At 40.5% G+C, this 18,558-nt stretch overlaps 1 protein-coding gene across 1 annotated transcript in view; it reads left to right on the top strand.

Annotated features, from left to right (window-relative positions):
• EHD4 (EH domain containing 4) overlaps nt 1–18,558 on the top strand; it is a 139,625-nt gene that overhangs the window by 35,265 nt on the left and 85,802 nt on the right. Inside the window, exon 4 of the mRNA XM_053697829.1 lies at nt 16,719–17,131. Coding sequence (XP_053553804.1) covers nt 16,719–17,131 — 413 coding nt within the window. The remainder of the gene's footprint in view (nt 1–16,718; nt 17,132–18,558) is intronic.

Raw genomic sequence — 18,558 nt, 5'->3', positions numbered from 1 at the left:
ACTGCCTGAAGCACCTTTCTCCCAAAAACAGCCTCCGAAGAAGCAAAAGTGTCAAATTTGTAAAATTTTGAAAAAGTGTGAAGTGAAGACCAAGTTGCAGCCTTGCAAATCTGTTCAACAGAGGCCTCATTTTTAAAGGCCCAGGTGGAAGCCACAGCTCTAGTAGAATGAGCTGTAATCCTTTCAGGAGGCTGCTGTCCAGCAGTCTCATAGGCTAAACGTATTATGCTACGAAGCCAAAAAGAGAGAGAGGTAGCCGAAGCCTTTTGACCTCTTCTCTGTCCAGAGTAAACGACAAAAAGGGAAGAAGTTTGACGAAAATCTTTAGTTGCCTGCAAATAGAACTTCAGGGCACGGACTTCGTCCAGATTATGCAAAAGTCGTTCCTTCTTTGAAGAAGGGTTAGGACACAGTGATGGAACAACAATCTATTGATTGATATTCCTGTTAGTAACTACCTTAGGTAAGAACCCAGGTTTAGTACGCAGAACTACCTTGTCTGAATGAAAAATCAGATAAGGAGAATCACAATGTAAGGCAGATAACTCAGAGACTCTTCGAGCCGAGGAAATAGCCATCAAAAACAGAACCTTCCAGGATAACAGCTTGATATCAATGGAATGAAGGGGTTCAAATGGAACGCCTTGAAGAACGTTAAGAACTAAGTTTAAGCTCCACTGCGGAGCAACAGTCTTAAACACAGGCTTAATCCTAGCTAAAGCCTGACAAAAAGCCTGAACGTCTGGAACTTCTGCCAGACGTTTGTGTAGAAGAATAGACAGAGCAGAAATCTGTCCCTTTAGCAGATAAGCCCTTTTCTAAACCCTCTTGTAGAAAGGACAATATCCTAGGAATCCTAACCTTACTCCATGAGTAACTCTTGGATTCGCACCAATATAAATATTTACGCCATATCTTATGGTAAATTCTTCTGGTAACAGGCTTCCTAGCCTGTATTAAGGTATCAATAACCGACTCCGAGAAGCCACGCTTTGATAGAATCAAGCGTTCAATCTCCATGCAGTCAGCCTCAGAGAAATTAGATTTGGATGGTTGAAAGGACCCTGAATTAGAAGGTCCTGTCTCAGAGGCAGAGACCACGGTGGGCAGGACGACATGTCCACTAGGTCTGCATACCAGGTCCTGCGTGGCCACGCAGGCGCTATCAGAATCACCGAAGCTCTCTCCTGTTTGATCTTGGCAATCAAACAAGGAAGCATCGGAAATGGTGGAAACATATAAGCCATGTTGAAGACCCAAGGGGCTGTCAGAGCATCTATCAGCACCGCTCCCGGGTCCCTGGACCTGGATCCGTAACAAGGAAGCTTGGCGTTCTGGCGAGACGCCATGAGATCCAGATCTGGTTTGCCCCAACGATGAATCAGTTGAGCAAAGACCTCCGGATGAAGTTCCCACTCACCTGGATGAAAAGTCTGGCGACTTAGAAAATCCGCCTCCCAGTTCTCCACGCCTGGGATGTAAATCGCTGACAGGTGGCAAGAGTGAGACTCTGCCAGCGAATTATCTTTGAGACTTCCAACATCACTAGAGAACTTCTGGTTCCCCCTTGATGGTTGATGTAAGCCACAGTCGTGATGTTGTCCGACTGAAATCTGATGAACCTCAGAGTTGCTAACTGAGGCCAAGCTAGGAGAGCATTGAATATTGCTCTTAATTCCAGAATATTTATTGGGAGGAGTTTCTCCTCCTGAGTCCATAGTCCCTGAGCCTTCGTTCCAGACTGCGCCCCAGCCTAGAAGGCTGGCGTCTGTTGTTACAATCGTCCAATCTGGCCTGCGAAAGGTCATCCCCTTGGACAGATGTGGCCGAGAAAGCCACCATAGAAGAGAATCTCTGGTCTCTTGATCCAGATTTAGCAGGGGGGACAAATCTGAGTAATCCCCATTCCACTGACTTAGCATGCACAATTGCAGCGGTCTGAGATGCAGGCGCGCAAATGGAACTATGTCCATTGCCGCTACCATTAAGCCGATTACTTCCATGCACTGAGCTACTGACGGGTGTGGAATGGAATGAAGGACACGGCAAGCATTTAGAAGTTTTGATAACCTGGCCTCCGTCAGGTAAATTTTCATCTCTACAGAATCTATAAGAGTCCCTAGAAAGGGGACCCTTGTAAGTGGTAATAGAGAACTCTTTTCCACGTTCACCTTCCACCCATGCGACCTCAGAAATGCCAGAACTATCTCTGTATGAGACTTGGCAGTTTGAAAACTTGAGGCTTGTATCAGAATGTCGTCTAGGTACGGAGTCACCGCTATGCCTCGCGGTCTTAGTACCGCCAGAAGTGAGCCAGAACTTTTGTAAAGATTCTTGGAGCCGTAGCTAATCCGAAGGGAAGAGCTACAAACTGGTAATGCCTGTCTAGGAAAGCAAATCTTAGGTACCGATAATGATCCTTGTGAATCGGTATGTGAAGGTAGGCATCCTTTAAGTCCACTGTGGTCATGTACTGACCCTCTTGGATCATGGTAAGGTTGGTTCGAATAGTTTCCATTTTGAATGATGGAACTCTTAGAAATTTGTTTAGGATTTTTAAGTCCAAGATTGGTCTGAAGGTTCCCTCTTTCTTGGGAACCACAAATAGATTTGAATAGAATCCTTGCCCGTGTTCCGTCCGCGAAACTGGGTGGATCACCCCCATTAGTAAGAGGTCTTGTACACAGCGTAGAAACGCCTCTTTCTTTATTTGGTTTGCTGATAACCTTGAAAGATGAAATCTCCCTCGTGGAGGAGAAGTTTTGAAGTCCAGGAGATATCCCTGAGATATGATCTCCAACGCCCAGGGATCCTGGACATCTCTTGCCCAAGCCTGGGCGAAGAGAGAAAGTCTGCCCCCCACTAGATCAGTTTCCGGATAGGGGGCCCTCTCTTCATGCTGTCTTAGGGGCAGCAGCAGGTTTCTTGGCCTGCTTGCCCTTGTTCCAGGACTGGTTAACTTTCCAGCCCTGTCTGTAACGAGCAACAGCTCCTTCCTGTTTTGGAGCGGAGGAAGTTGATGCTGCTCCTGCCTTGAAGTTACGAAAGGCACGAAAATTAGACTGTTTGGCCTTTGATTTGGCCCTGTCCTGAGGTAGAGCATGGCCCTTACCTCCCGTAATGTCAGCTATAATTTCTTTCAAGCCGGGCCCGAATAAGGTCTGCCCTTTGAAAGGAATATTAAGCAATTTAGATTTAGAAGTCACGTCAGCTGACCAGGATTTAAGCCATAGCGCTCTGCGCGCTTGGATGGCGAATCCGGAGTTCTTAGCCGTAAGTTTGGTTAAATGTACGACGGCATCAGAAACAAATGCGTTAGCTAGCTTAAGTGCTTTAAGCTTGTTCATAATTTCATCCAATGGAGCTGTGCGAATGGCCTCTTCCAGAGACTCAAACCAGAATGCCGCCGCAGCAGTGACAGGCGCAATGCATGCAAGGGGCTGTAAGATAAAACCTTGTTGAACAAACATTTTCTTAAGGTAACCCTCTAATTTCTTATCCATTGGATCTGAAAAGGCACAACTATCCTCCACCGGGATAGTGGTACGCTTAGCTAAAGTAGAAACTGCTCCCTCCACCTTAGGGACCGTCTGCCATAAGTCTCGTGTGGTGGCGTCTATAGGAAACATTTTCCTAAATATGGGAGGAGGGGAAAAAGGCACACCAGGTCTATCCCACTCCTTGCTAATAATCTCTGTAAGCCTTTTAGGTATAGGAAACACGTCAGTACAAACCGGTACCGCATAGTATCTATCCAACCTACATAATTTTTCTGGAATTGCAACCGTGTTACAATCATTCAGAGCCGCTAATACCTCCCCTAGCAATATGCGGAGGTTCTCAAGCTTAAATTTAAAATTAGAAATCTCTGAATCCAGTCTCCCTGGATCAGATCCGTCACCCACAGAATGAAGCTCTCCGTCTTCATGTTCTGCAAACTGTGACGCAGCATCTGACATGGCTCTCACCTCATCCGCGTGCTCTGTCCTTAACCCAGAGCTATCGCGCTTGCCTCTTAATTCTGGCAATTTAGATAATACTTCTGTCATAACAGTAGCCATGTCTTGCAAAGTGATTTGTAAGGGCCTCCCTGATGTACTTGGCGCCACAAAATCACGCACCTCCTGAGCGGGAGGCGAAGGTACTGACACGTGAGGAGAGTTAGTCGGCATAACTTCCCCCTCGTTGTCTGGTGATAATTTCTTTACATGTAAAGATTGACTTTTATTTAAAGTAACATCAATGCAATTAGTACACAAATTTCTATTGGGCTCCACATTGGCCTTTAAACATAGTGAACAAAGAGATTCATCTGAGTCAGACATGTTTAAACAGACTAGCAATGAGACTAGCAAGCTTGGAAATACTTTTCTAAATAAATTTACAAGCAATATAAAAAACGCTACTGTGCCTTTAAGAAGCACAAAAAGCTGTCACAGTTGAAATAACAATGAACCAAAAAAGTTATAGCAACCAATTTTTCACAGTAAATGTATTAAGTTAGCAAAGGATTGCACCCACCAGCAAATGGATGATTAACCCCTTAATACCCAAAAACGGATAACAATTTAATAATTAACGTTTTTAACACAGTCAAAACACACTGTCACAGGTCTGCTGTGACTGATTACCTCCCTCAAAATGAATTTTGAAGACCCCTGAGCTCTCTAGAGACGATCTGGATCATGGAGGATGAAGTAGACAGATTGTGACTGAATTTTTACTGCGCAAAAAAGCGCTAAAATAGGTCCCTCCCACTCATATTACAACAGTGGGGAAGCTCAGATAACTGTTTCTATGCAGAAAACAAAGATGGCCATGTGGTAAAAATCATGCCCCAATAAGTTTGATCACCAAGTACCTCACAAAAAACGATTAACATGCCAGTAAACGTTTTAAACATACATTTGAAAAGTTATGAAGTGTTATTAATAAGCCTGCTACCAGTCGCTTTTACTGCAGTTAAGGCTCATACATTATTTCAGTATTAACAGTATTTTCAGAGTCAATTCCATTCCTTAGAAAAATACATTCAGTGTACACACACTCATCAGCCTAATACCAGTCTCTATCACTGCATTTAAGGCTGAACTTACGTTACATTGGTATCAGCAGTATTTTCTCAGTCAATTCCATTCCTCAGAAAAATAATTTACTGCACATACCTCGTTTGCAGGGGGGCCCTGCATGCTATTCCCCTTTTCTGAAGTTACCTCACTCCTCAGATGAGAACAGCCAGTGGATCTTAGTTACGTCTGCTAAGATCATAGAAAACGCAGGCAGATTCTTCTTCTAATGCTGCCTGAGAACAAACAGCACACTCCGGTGCCATTTAAAATAACAAACTTTTGATTGAAGAAATAAACTAAGTTAAAAAACACCACAGACCTCTCACAGCGACCTATCTTTAGTTAGGCTGCAAGAGAATGACTGAATATGACATGTGAGGGGAGGAGCTATATAGCAGCTCTGCTTGGGTGATCCTCTTGCAGCTTCCTGTTAGGAAGAGATATATTCCATAAGTAATGAATGACCCGTGGACTGACTACACTTAACAAGAGAAATAGATGTTTTTTTGGATTATTTGGTTAAATATTGATGAAATAAGAGTAAATTTATTTTCCATAAAGTAGCTGGTAACATTACGTTGTAACCTTGGTTTTCTTAGCTTTAAAATTCTTATGTCTTCTCTTATCTCCTCTGTAGTAGTTAGAGATAGTTATAAATTAGAAATCTCATATGCCTAGATTACGAGTTTTGTCGGTAAGGCTGTGCGGTGCTAACGAGCAGTTTATGCTCACCGCTCACCTACAGTAACACTTGTATTACGGGTCTTTAGAAACCCAGCGTTAGCCGCAAAAAAGTGAGCATAGAGCAAAATTTAGCTCCACATCTCATCTCAATACCAGCGCTGCTTACGGTAGCGGTGAGCTGGCTGAATGTGCTTGTGCACGATTTCTCCATAGGAATCAATGGGGGAGAGCCGGCTGGAAAAAAACCTAACACCTGCAAAAAAGCAGAGTTCAGCTCCTAACGCAGCCCCATTGATTCCTATGGGGAAATACTTTTTATGCCTACACCTAACACCCTAACATGAACCCCAAGTCTAAACACCCCTAATATTACACTTATTAACCCCTAATCTGCCGCCCCCGACATCGTCAATACCTACATTATATTATTAACCCCTATCCGCTCAGGACACCGCCGCCACCTACATTATACTTATGAATCCCTAATCTGCTGCCCCCAACATCGCCGAACCCTACATTATATTTATTAACCCCTAATCTGCCACCCCCAATGTCGCTGCAACCTACCTACACTTATTAACCCCATAATCTGTCGCCCCCAATGTCGCCGCCACTTTATTAAAGTTATTAACCCCTAAACCTAAGTCTTACCCTAACCCTCCCCTAACTTAAATATAATTTAAATAAATCTAAATAAAATAACTATAATTAACTAAATTATTCCTATTTAAAACTAAATACTTACCTATAAAATAAACCCTAAGCTAGCTACAATGTAACTAATAGTTACATTGTAGCTATCTTAGGGTTTTTTTTATTTTACAAGCAACTTTGTATTTATTTTAACTAGGTAGAATAGTTATTAAATAGTGATTAACTATTTAATAGCTACCTAGTTAAAATAAAGACAAATATACCTGTAAAATAAATCCTAACCTAAGTTACAATTACACACTAACACTACACTATAATTAAATTAATTACCTAAACTAACTACAATTAAATACAATTGGAAAAAATTATCTAAAGTACGAAAAACCCCCCCACTAAATTACAGAAAATAATAAAATAATTACAAGTTTTTTAAACTAATTACACCTAATCTAATCCCCTAATAAAATAAAAAAGCCCCCCAAAATAATAAAAAGCCCTACCCTATACTAAATTACAAATAGCTTTTAAAAGGGCCTTTTGCGGGGCATTGCCCCAAAGTAATCAGCTCTATTACCTGTAAAAAAAAAAAATACAATACCCCCCGAAGATTAAAACCCACCACCCACACACCCAACCCTACTCTAAAACCCACCCAATCCCCTTAATAAAACCTAACACTAACCCCTTGAAGATCACCCTACCTTGAGAAGTCTTCACCCAGCCAGGCCGAAGTCCTCAATGAAGCCGGACGAAGTGGTCCTCCAGACGGGCAGAAGTCTTCATCGAAGCCGGCCAGAAGAGGTCCTCCAGACGGGCAGAAGTCTTCATCCAGGCGGCATCTTCTATCTTCATCCATCCGGCGCGGAGCGGGTCCATCTTCAAGACATCCGACGCGGAGCATCCTCTTCAAACGAAGTCCAACTGAAGAATGAAGGTTCCTTTAAATGGCGTCATCCAAGATGGCGTCCCTTGAATTCCGATTGTCTGATAGAATTCTATCAGCCAATCAGAATTAAGGTAGAGAAATCCTATTGGCTGATGCTTTCGTACTTTAGATAATTTTTTTCAATTGTATTTAATTGTAGTTAGTTTAGGTAATTAATTTAATTATAGTGTAGTGTTAGGTGTAATTGTAACTTAGGTTAGGATTTATTTTACAGGTAAATTTGTCTTTATTTTAACTAGGTAGCTATTAAATAGTTAATTACTATTTAATAACTATTGTACCTAGTTAAAATAAATACAAAGTTGCCTGTAAAATAAAAAAAAACCCCTAAGATAGCTACAATGTAACTATTAGTAAGTGGATTTGCGGTATTAATGAGTCTGGCCAAAAAAGTGAGTGGTGAGCCTGTCATTTCAAGACTCATAATACCAGCGTTAGGAAAAAAGCAGCGTTAGGACCTCTTACCGCTGCTTTTTAACCCTAACGCAAGACTCGTAATCTAGGTGATAGTGTTTAATGTAACATTTTCTGATCGGCTAAACAGATACACTTATTGAGAAGAATATAGTACTTAAAGGGACACTTTATTGGAAAGATAAAATACTCGTATTTGCTAGATTAAAACCAACACTAGTGCCCCTTATAAATTAGGGCCAGATTACAAGTGGAGCGCTGCGCCCAAGCGATAAGGGGTTTATTGCAAGTGTTTGCGGTCGTAGGACTTATTGTTTGTATAATGACTTGAAAGTAAACGTAATCGCTTGAGTTCAATCGCGATTTACGCTAGTGATTACCACGACTTCACAGCTCTGGTTATTTGTTTTGCAAAGCTAAAAAGTTGCACAGAACACATAAAAAATACATTACAAAGTATAGTTACACTCATAATAACACCATCAAATAAAAATTATTCACAAAATATTGCACACAAAAGTTATAAGGGCTAAAAGATAATAAATCTCAGGTGTTAGAAAAAAAAGTCAGGCAAAGGGCTTTAACATAGACATACATACATACATATACTGTATATGTACAGTATGTATCTCTGTGTGTGTGTATATATACCGGTGTGTGTATGTATGTATATATATATATATATATATATATATATATATATATATATATATATATATATATATATATATATATATATATATAATGTATATAAACTGCATTACTTTTGACTTTTTGACTTTGCACCCTGGCAGCTGCATAAGTGAGTGGTTATTGGAGTGCAAAATTACCTTGGAACTTTATTTATTTATTTATTTATATATATATATATATATATATATATATATATATATATATATATATATATATATATATATATATATATGTATTCTTAGTTGAAACTAAAACTAGGTAGGCTCATATGCTAATTTCTAAGCCTTTTGAGGGCTGCCTCTTATCACAGGCTTTTTAAATTCCTTTTTAACACAAAGAGACAGAAAGTACACGTGGGTCATATAGCTAACACTGTGTTCAGGCACAGAAAGTTATTTAAGATTTAGCACAACACAATGCTAAATTTAAGACAATAGATAATAAACAGTCACAGTCATGTGATCAGGGGGCTGGAAGAAGGTTCCTAGATACAAGGTAATCACAGAAGTAAAAAGTATATTAATATAACTGTGATGGTTGTGCAAAACTGGGGAATGGGTAATAAAGGGATTATTTATCTTTTAAAACAATAACAATTCTATTGTAGACTGTCCCTTTAAGAAAAAGTTGCCAGAGCCACTAATTTTGCTGTGAAAAACAGCAATAAGTTTATTAATACATAGGAATGACTATTGCCACCAGGAAAACTTTGTAAGATATCACTACACGTTGACAAATAATTCATTAAAGTGATACAAATTGCAACATATGCATATCATTCCTCACATGTTAGCATATAAAGTATATACATAAACTTATATCAACACATCCAATCTGCACATCATTCTATTGTTGATAGATACGTGTATTTAACACTAATAAATAAGTGTAAAGTATAGGACAGTCTCTCCTGAGTATTATGTTAAATACACCTATCTATCAACAATATAATTATGTGCAGTGTTGATATAAATAAAGCCTGCACACAAGACTGTGGTATTAAAGTTTGAAAATCTAAACACATGAAATAGAGGACGCTTTTACCTCAGATCGTGTGTATGCAAATACCCTTTCATATATCTAGGGTTAAATGTATTGAGCCATTTATAACCATGTTATATCTATTTGTTTATGTATATACAGTACTTTATATGCTAACATGTGAAGAATGATATGCGTATGTTGCAAATTTTTATCACTTTAATGAATTCTTTGTCAATGTGTAGTGATATCTTACAAAGTTTTCCTGGTGGCAAGAGTCATTCTTATGTAATAATAAACTTATTGCTGTTTTTCACTGCAAAATTAGTGGCTCTGGCAACTTTTTCTTAAAGTGTGCTCTCTACTGTGTTTGGGAATATGCTGGATATAGCAAAAACCTTTTTTGCATAGCTTTTTTGAGTGCTGATATCCCTTGCTTTTTTTTTTTTTAACAGGAATCATCAGACTGATCTGAGAATCTTTCTAATATATTTGTTATATTCATTTTCTTTGAGGGTCTGCACCACAACCCTAGTTAATGATAGTTGGCAAACCTCCCTAACTTTTGGGTTGATACTAATGATCAATTTTTAAATATATGCTATTAGCCGAAGTCTGTGTTAGAGTTGGCTAATTTAGTATTCTATTTTTCTCTCCCGCTACTTTTCCTTTATATATATATATATATATATATATATATATATATATATATATATATATATATATTTCTCCTGTTAAGTGTAGTCAGTCCACGGGTCATCCATTACTTATGGGATTATATCTCCTCCCTAACAGGAAGTGCAAGAGGATCACCCAAGCAGAGCTGCTATATAGCTCCTCCCCTCTACGTCATATCCAGTCATTCTCTTGCACCTAACTATAGATAGGACGTGTGAGAGGACTGTGGTGTGTTAAACTTAGTTTTTATTTCTTCAATCAAAAGTTTGTTATTTTAAACGGCACCGGAGTGTGTTGTTTCTTCTCAGGCAGCATTAGAAGAAGAATCTACCTGAGTTTGTCTATGATCTTAGCGGTCGTAACTAAGATCCACTTGCTGTTCTCGGCCATTCTGAGGAGTGAGGTAACTTCAGAACAGGGGATAGCATGCAGGGCCCACCTGCAAGGAGGTATGTGCAGTAAATTATTTTCTAAGGAATGGAATTGACTGAGAAAATACTGCTAATACCGATGTAATGTAAGTACAGCCTTAAATGCAGTAGTAGCGACTGGTGTCAGGCTGATATGTATGTATGTATACTCTGAGGTATTTCTGGGGAATGGAATTTCACTAAGAAAATACTGTCTATATTAAAGTAATATTTGAGCCTGCACTGCAGTGAAAGCGACTAGCAGCAGGCTTATTAATAACACTTCATAATTTTCATTTTTAAAAAACGTTTACTGGCATGTTAATCGTTTTTTTCTGAGGTACTTGGTGATAAAACTTTATGGGCATGATTTTTACCACATGGCTGTCGTTTGTTTCTGAATAAAAACAGTTTACTGAGCTTCCCCACTGTTGTAATATGGGAGGGGCCTATTTTAGCGCTTTATTGCGCAGTAAAAATTTAATCACAGTCTTCCTATTTCTTCCTCCATGATCCAGGACGTCTCTACAGAGCCCAGGGGTCTCCAAAACTAGTTTTGAGGGAGGTAATCAGTCACAGCAGATCTGTGACAGTGTGTTTGACTGTGATAAAAACGTTTATTATTTCAACTGTTATCCGTTTTGGGTATTAAGGGGTTAATCATCCTTTTGCTTGTGGGTGCAATTCTCTGCTAACTTTATACATTTTCTGTTAAAATTTGGTTGTTTTAACATATTTGGTTCATCGTTAATTTAACTGTGTCACATTTTTATGTTTCTTAAAGGCGCAGTAGCGTTTTTTATATAGCTTGAAAATTTATTTAAAGGTTTTTTTCCAAGCTTGCTAGTGTTATTGCTAGTCTGTTTAAACATGTCTGACACAGATGAAGCTGTTTGTTCACTATGTTTAAAGGCCAATGTGGAGCCCAATAGAAATTTGTGCACTCAATGTATAGATGTTACTTTGAATAAAAGTCAAACTTTATATGTGAAAAATATATCACCAGACAACGAGGGGGAAGTTATGCCGACTAACTCTCCTCACGTGTCAGTACCTTCGCCTCCCGCTCAGGAGGTGCGTGATATTGTGGCGCCAAGTACATCAGGGCGGCCCATACAAATCACTTTGCAAGACATGGCTAATGTTATGACTGAAGTACTATCTAAATTGCCAGAATTAAGAGGTAAACGCGATCACTCTGGAATAAGAACAGAGTGCGCTGATAATAATAGAGCCATGTCTGATACTGCGTCACAATTTGCAGAACATGAGGACGGAGAGCTTCATTCTGTGGGTGACGGATCTGATCCAAGTAAACTGGATTCAGACATTTCAAATTTTAAATTTAAGCTTGAGAACCTCCGTGTATTACTAGGGGAGGTATTAGCGGCTCTGAATGATTGTAACACGGTTGCAATTCCAGAGAAAGTATGTAGGCTGGATAAATATTTTGCGGTACCGGCGTGTACTGACGTTTTTCCTATACCTAAAAGGCTTACAGAAATTGTTAACAAGGAGTGGGATAGACCCGGTGTGCCTTTTTCACCCCCTCCTATATTTAGAAAAATGTTTCCAATAGACGCCACCACACGGGACCTATGGCAGACGGTCCCTAAGGTGGAGGGAGCAGTTTCTACTCTGGCTAAGCGCACCACTATCCCGGTGGAGGATAGCTGTGCTTTTTCAGATCCAATGGATAAAAAGTTAGAGGGTTACCTTAAGAAAATGTTTGTTCAGCAAGGTTTTATATTACAACCCCTTGCATGCATTGCGCCTGTCACTGCTGCGGCGGCATTCTGGTTTGAGTCTCTGGAAGAGACCCTTAGCACAGCTCCATTGGATGAGATTATGAACAAGCTTAAAGCCCTTAAGCTAGCTAATTCATTTATTTCTGATGCCGTAGTACACTTAACCAAACTTACGGCTAAGAACTCCGGATTCGCCTTTCAAGCGCGTAGAGCGCTGTGGCTTAATTCCTGGTCAGCTGATGTGACTTCTAAATCTAAATGGCTTAATATTCCTTTCAAAGGGCAGACATTATTCGGGCCCGGTTTGAAAGAAATTATCGCTGACATTACTGGAGGTAAGGGCCATGCCCTGCCTCAAGACAGGGCCAAACCACAACTTCCTCCGCTCCAAGACAGGAAGGAACTGTTGCTCGTTACAGACAGGGCTGGAAACCTAACCAGTCCTGGAACAAGGGCAAGCAGGCCAGAAAACCTGCTGCTGCCCCTAAGACAGCATGAAGTGAGGGCCCCCGATCCGGAAACAGATCTAGTGGGGGGCAGACTTTCTCTCTTCGCCCAGGCTTGGGCAAGAGATGTCCAGGATCCCTGGGCGTTGGAGATCATATCTCAGGGATATCTTCAGGACTTCAAAGCTTCTCCTCCACAAGGGAGATTTCATCTTTCAAGGTTATCAGCAAACCAGATAAAGAAAGAGGCGTTTCTACGCTGTGTATAAGACCTCTTACTAATGGGAGTGATCCACCCAGTTCCGCGGTCGGAACACGGGCAAGGATTCTATTCAAATCGGTTTGTGGTTCCCAAAAAAGAGGGAACCTTCAGACCAATCTTGGACTTAAAGATCCTAAACAAATTCCTAAGAGTTCCATCGTTCAAAATGGAAACTATTCGAACCATCTTACCCATGATCCAAGAGGGTCAGTACATGACCACAGTGGATTTAAAGGATGCCTACCTTCACATAAGATTTGCCTTCCTAAACAGGCATTACTAGTTTGTAGCTCTTCCCTTCGGGTTAGCTATGGCTCCAAGAATCTTTACAAAGGTTCTGGGCTCTCTTCTGGCGGTACTAAGACCGCAAGGCATAGCGGTAGCTCCGTACCTAGACGACATTCTGATACAAGCGTCAAGTTTCCAAACTGCCAAGTCTCATACAGAGTTAGTTCTGGCATTTCTAAGGTCGCATGGGTGGAAGGTAAACGTAGAAAAGAGTTCTCTATTGCCACTCACAAGAGTTCCCCTCTTAGGGACTCTTATAGATTCTGTAGAAATGAAAATTTACCTGACGGAGGACAGGTTATCAAAACTTCTAAATGCTTGCCATGTCCTTCATTCCATTCAACACCCGTCAGTGGCTCAGTGCATGGAGGTAATCGGCTTAATGGTAGCGGCAATGGACATAGTACCTTTTGCGCGCCTGCATCTCAGACCGCTGCAATTGTGCATGCTAAGTCAGTGGAATGGGGATTACTCAGATTTGTCCCCTCTGCTAAATCTGGATCAAGAGACCAGAGATTCTCTTCTATGGTGGCTTTCTCGGCCACATCTGTCCAAGGGGATGCCCTTCCGCAGGCCAGATTGGACGATTGTAACAACAGACGCCAGCCTTCTAGGTTGGGGCGCAGTCTGGAATTCCCTGAAGGCTCAGGGATCATGGACTCAGGAGGAGAGACTCCTTCCAATAAACATTCTGGAATTAAGAGCAATTTTCAATGCTCTTCTGGCTTGGCCTCAGTTAGCAACTCTGAGGTTCATCAGGTTTCAGTCGGACAACATCACGACTGTGGCTTACATCAACCATCAAGGAGGAACAAGGAGTTCCCTAGCGATGATGGAAGTCTCAAAGATAATTCGCTGGGCAGAGTCTCACTCTTGCCACCTGTCAGCGATCCACATCCCAGGCGTGGAGAACTGGGAGGCGGATTTTCTAAGTCGCCAGACCTTTCATCCGGGGGAGTGGGAACTTCATCCGGAGGTGTTTGCCCAACTGCTTCATCATTGGGGCAAACCAGATCTGGATCTCATGGCGTCTCGCCAGAACGCCAAGCTTCCTTGTTACGGATCCAGGTCCAGGGATCCGGGAGCGGTACTGATAGATGCTCTGACAGCACCTTGGGTCTTCAACATGGCTTATGTGTTTCCACCCTTCCCGATGCTTCCTCGATTGATTGCCAGGATCAAACAGGAGAGAGCATTGATGATTCTAATAGCGCCTGCGTGGCCACGCAGGACCTGGTATGCAGATCTAGTGGACATGTCGTCCTGTCCACCATGGTCTCTGCCTCTGAGACAGGACCTTCTGATTCAGGGTCCTTTCAAGCATCCAAATCTAATTTCTCTGAGGCTGACTGCATGGAGATTGAACACTTGATTCTATCAAAGCGGGGATTCTCGGAGTCAGTGATTGATACCTTAATACAGGCTAGGAAACCTGTTACAAGGAAAATTTACCATAAAATATGGTGTAAATACTTATATTGGTGCGAATCCAAGAGTTACTCATGGAGTAAGGTTAGGATTCCTAGGATATTGTCTTTTCTACAAGAAGGTTTAGAAAAGGGTTTATCTGCTAGTTCGTTAAAGGGACAGATTTCAGCTCTGTCTATCCTTTTACACAAACGTCTGGCAGATGTTCCAGACGTTCAGGCTTTTTGTCAGGCTTTGGCTAGGATTAAGCCTGTGTTTAAGACTGTTGCTCCGCCGTGGAGCTTAAACTTAGTTCTTAACGTTCTGCAAGGTGTTCCGTTTGAACCCCTTCATTCCATCGATATCAAGCTGTTATCTTGGAAAGTTCTGTTTTTAATGGCTATTTCCTCGGCTCGAAGAGTCTCTGAGTTATCGGCCTTACATTGTGATTCTCCTTATCTGATTTTTCATTCAGACAAGGTAGTTCTGCGTACTAAACCTGGGTTCTTACCTAAGGTAGTCACTAACAAGAATATCAATCAAGAGATTGTTGTTCCATCATTGTGCCCTAACCCTTCTTCAAAGAAGGAACGACTTCTGCACAATCTGGACGTCGTCCGTGCCCTGAAATTTTATTTGCAGGCAACTAAAGATTTTCGTCAAACTTCTTCCCTGTTTGTCGTTTATTCTGGACAGAGGAGAGGTCAAAAAGCTTCGGCTACCTCTCTCTCTTTTTGGCTTCGTAGCATAATACGTTTAGCCTATGAGACTGCTGGACAGCAGCCTCCTGAAAGGATTACGGCTCATTCTACTAGAGCTGTGGCTTCCACTTGGGCCTTTAAGAATGAGGCCTCTGTTGAACAGATTTGCAAGGCTGCAACTTGGTCTTCACTTCACACTTTTTCAAAATTTTACAAATTTGACACTTTTGCTTCTTCGGAGGCTGTTTTTGGGAGAAAGGTTCTACAGGCAGTGGTTCCTTCCGTGTAAAGATTCTGCCTGTCCCTCCCGTCATCCGTGTACTTTTAGCTTTGGTATTGGTATCCCATAAGTAATGGATGACCCGTGGACTGACTACACTTAACAGGAGAAAATATAATTTATGCTTACCTGATAAATTAATTTCTCCTGTAGTGTAGTCAGTCCACGGCCCGCCCTGTTTTTTACGGCAGGTCTAAATTTTAATTAAACTCCAGTCACCACTGCACCCTATAGTTTCTCCTTTCTCGTTTGGTTTCGGTCGAATGACTGGATATGACGTAGAGGGGAGGAGCTATATAGCAGCTCTGCTTGGGTGATCCTCTTGCACTTCCTGTTAGGGAGGAGATATAATCCCATAAGTAATGGATGACCCGTGGACTGACTACACTACAGGAGAAATGAATTTATCAGGTAAGCATAAATTATATTATATAATATTGTACCAAAATACCATCAGATATATGTAAAATATGTATTTATGAATAAATAGAACATATTCTGCTATGTGAAGAACACTGGAATGTGAAATATTCATATTTTCATGTCGGGTTAGCGCAAATAAGAATATGCTATCGGGTTTGAGTGAGAGTGGGGTGCTAGGTTACTTTCCACATGCAATATTCTAACTTCGCCTTTTTGCGCTAGTCGGGTTAGCGTGAGATCAAAACATTTTTACTTTTAACTTGTAATACAAGCACAACCCGACGAGTGCTAAAAACGTAATTAAAGCGTAATCAACGCTTAAGGGGAAGCGTTAATTTGTGCTCCACTCGTAATCTGGCTTTATGTATTTAATCCCAGCACATGAGTTAAATACACAGCTAAATGCCCACTCAGTCACAATACAAAGGAACTGCATTGTTTTGCAATTCCCCAGAGAGACTAAAGTAATGTGTTTAGCACACAGTTTGCAATAGACACTGGTTGTAAATTGCTTTGATTAATCAGTGTTTATTTTTTCATTAGAATGTCCTAGTAAGAAACGCTATTTAATTTGCTTGTGTGCTGTAATTTCACTATAAATACATTTCACTATCTTCTTTATTTTTTCTTGTAGGTTATGATTTTAGTCAGGTCTTGCAGTGGTTCGCGGAGCGAGTAGACCGCATCATCCTTTTGTTCGATGCCCACAAATTGGACATATCTGATGAGTTCTCAGAGGCAATCAAAGCCTTCCGAGGCCAGGATGACAAAATCCGAGTGGTGCTTAATAAGGCTGACCAGGTGGATACACAGCAGCTGATGAGGGTCTATGGTGCCCTGATGTGGTCCTTAGGGAAGGTGATTAACACACCAGAGGTTGTGCGTGTTTACATTGGCTCCTTTTGGGCCAAACCACTACAGAACACCGAGAACCGGAAGCTGTTTGAAATGGAAGCTCGGGACCTCTTCAAGGATATTCAGAGCCTTCCGAGAAATGCTGCCCTGCGTAAACTGAATGACCTTATCAAAAGAGCGCGGCTTGCTAAGGTAAGCTCCAAGCTTTTTCCACAGATACTTATTCGAGATTTAGCACTGTAATAGAAAATGCTATACTCTAAAACATGCAGATTAATTATTTTACGTTCCTTCAATGAAAATAGTTGCAGAACATGGCCTTCCATTCTTTCCTAGGCCTAAAATTGTCTTGTAATCAAATCATGTATTATGTTATCATTATCATTTTTGCTAACTTGTCTCTGGTATTTTTAGTTCTGGCGCCTGTTGCTTGTTTTTAGTACTGTAGAATGATGCTGTCACTTTTATATTACTGACTCTTTATTATGCTAAAATTGTTCACTTAAGATAAATGTATCCATGTATCAGCTTGTTTGAGAGTGATGATATTAAAGGAGACAAAGCAATACATTAATATAGAAGATGTGAGTTGATCAGTGACCACAGACTGTAATTGCGCAAATCCTGGATTACCTGGGGATAATCATAAGTCTTGGAAGCGTTTGTTCTAGTGTGTGACATCCATGCAGAATGTATATGTGACTCAAGATGCAAAACATTTGCAGAACTGAAGTTTCTCATCTTCAGGATAGTAGTGCTACACAGCATGAAATTTTTTTTTTTTTAAATGTATGGTTTATGTTTAAAGTTCATGGGAGTTCCAGGTTTTCTATTTCGTTTTTTTATATATATTAAAATGAACCATCAACTTTTTGTTGCAGGATAAAATCACAAATATTTTTTTTTTTTGCGATAGTGGTTCTAATTTGGAACTTTAAAAGTTAGATTGTGCATTGTATTCTCTTTTGCTGAAACGTTGTTGATAGCTTTATATACATAATGTCTATTATATCCTTCTAATTTTTTTACAATTGTAACATAGTTAGCCACACACCATGCTCACTCCTTTTGCCTTTCATAAGCAGGACATGGCCTGTGATAGGCAGCTATTTGTCAGAATGGGGCATTTGCTTTAATGAATTTGAGCACTTTATCTATATACACACGCACCACAACCCACATACTAGTCAGGGTAACACATACTCAGGAGAGGAAAAGTTAATAGTCCACCCACCATTAAATAAATATAGGAAATATCCTAATTTACTAGCCTATTGGACTAGTGGAATGAAATACAGGTAGCCCTCAGTTTACGCCGGGGTTAGGTTCCAGAAGGAATGGTTGTAAATCGAAACCGTTGTAAATTGAAACCCAGTTTATAATGTAAGTCAATGGGAAGTGAGGGAGTTAGGTTCCAGGCCCCTCTCAAAATTGACATAAGTAACACCTAATACAGTATTTTTAAAGCTTTGAAATGAAGACTTTAAATGCTAAACAGCATTATAAACCAAATAAAATAATCACACAACACAGAATATATAATTAAACTAAGTTAAATGAACAAAAACATTTGCTAAGCAGCATTATATACCTAATAAAATAATCACACAACACAGACT

Source organism: Bombina bombina, chromosome 1 (genome assembly GCF_027579735.1).
Source record: "Bombina bombina isolate aBomBom1 chromosome 1, aBomBom1.pri, whole genome shotgun sequence".
In the NCBI taxonomy this organism is placed as follows: Eukaryota; Metazoa; Chordata; class Amphibia; order Anura; family Bombinatoridae; genus Bombina; species Bombina bombina.
Note: the sequence above shows the minus strand (reverse complement) of the source record. Positions and strands in the feature narration are given on the sequence as shown.